The following is a 1,221-nucleotide window of genomic DNA, read 5'->3' as shown; positions in this document are numbered from 1 at the left end:
CCCAGCTCCCCGGGCGCCCCCCAAACCGGGTATTTACCCAGCTCCCCCGGAGCCCTGCAAACCCGGTATTTACCCAGCTCCCCGGGCGCCCCCCAAACCGGGTATTTACCCAGCTCCCTGGCCACCCCGCAAACCGGGTTTTTACCTAGGTCCCCGCGTGCCCCGGCCGGGTATTCACTCAGCTCCCCGCGTGCCCCGGCCGGGTATTCACCCACCCCCGGGCGTCTCTCACCTGGCGCTCGGCCGGCTTGCGGCAGTCCCCGCACACGGTGCCCAGCAGCCCGTTGAACACCTGCAGGGCGCACAGGGCCAGCTCCAGGGCCCCCAGCCCCAGGGTGACGGAGAACAGGACCACGTGCCACAGCACCGCCCGTGGCGGGGTCACGCACAGCTCCCACAGCGTCCTGTTCGCCAGGTAGTTCTCGCTGTGGGGCGGGGGGGGGGGGGACCCGGGCCGGGCGGGGGGGCCCGGGGGGCGGGGGGGGGGGGGAGTGTGATCCTGGGGGGCTGAGGTCAGGGAGGGGGCAGGGAGTGGAATCGGAATTGGGGGGCAGGAGTGGTGGGGGAAGGGGGCAGGGAGCGTGGGAGTTGGGGTGCTATCTTTATGAACCCCCCCACGCCTGCCTCGGTTTCCCCAGGGGGTTCCTGTTGGCCCTGGGGTGGGGTGGGAGCGAGGGAGGGGGTGCGCCCCCAGCACTGCCAGGGGAAGGGGAAAGTTTGGGGCATTGCAGGGGGGCAGACCTGGGTCCATGGGGCGGGGGGACCTGGATCTGGGGGGGGGGGGGCAGGATTTCTGAGAGCTGTGGAAGGGGGAGGATTCAGGAGGAGGTTAGGAGGGCTAGGGATGTGGGGGGGCAGGATTTGGGGGGCTGGGCGGGTCAGGGTTGGGGTTGTGGGGGGCTAGAGTTTTCGAGTGTCAGGCTGAGGGGCTCCCAGCTCTCGGGGCTCCCCAGGGTTATTATGGGATGGGGCAGGGCCCCGCCCCCTTACCTGATGTCCTGGAAGGGCGACCCCCATGTCCCCTCAGCATCCTGGCAGAGGGGCCCCTTGGCCAGGCCGGTGGCGGACACGACCAGGCAGTAAAACCCCCCCAGGACGCCCCATAGCGAGCAGAACACGGAGCGCAGCATCTGTGGGGGGAAACGGGGGGTTGTGAGAGCAGACAGCAGCCCCCCTGCCCCCCCTCTCCCCACATCCTCCCCCACTGCCCCCACCTCATCC

The 1,221-nt window shown here is 70.1% G+C and overlaps 1 protein-coding gene across 1 annotated transcript in view; it reads right to left on the bottom strand.

The window, feature by feature from the left end:
• Nucleotides 1–232: 232 nt before the first annotated feature.
• Nucleotides 233–1,221, bottom strand: part of LOC112124538 (transmembrane 4 L6 family member 5-like) — a gene marked incomplete at its 3' end in the record, with an annotated part of 1,385 nt that continues 396 nt past the window's right edge. The window contains exons 2-3 of the mRNA XM_026661805.1: nt 991–1,130; nt 233–425 (exon numbers count right to left, since the gene is read on the bottom strand). Coding sequence (XP_026517590.1) covers nt 233–425; nt 991–1,130 — 333 coding nt within the window. The remainder of the gene's footprint in view (nt 426–990; nt 1,131–1,221) is intronic.

Source organism: Terrapene carolina, unplaced genomic scaffold (assembly GCF_002925995.2).
Source record: "Terrapene carolina triunguis isolate 2854851 unplaced genomic scaffold, T_m_triunguis-2.0 Scaffold17590, whole genome shotgun sequence".
NCBI lineage: Eukaryota > Metazoa > Chordata > Testudines > Emydidae > Terrapene > Terrapene triunguis.
The sequence above is the reverse complement of the archived record's forward strand: the minus strand, read 5'-3'. Positions and strand labels throughout refer to the sequence as shown.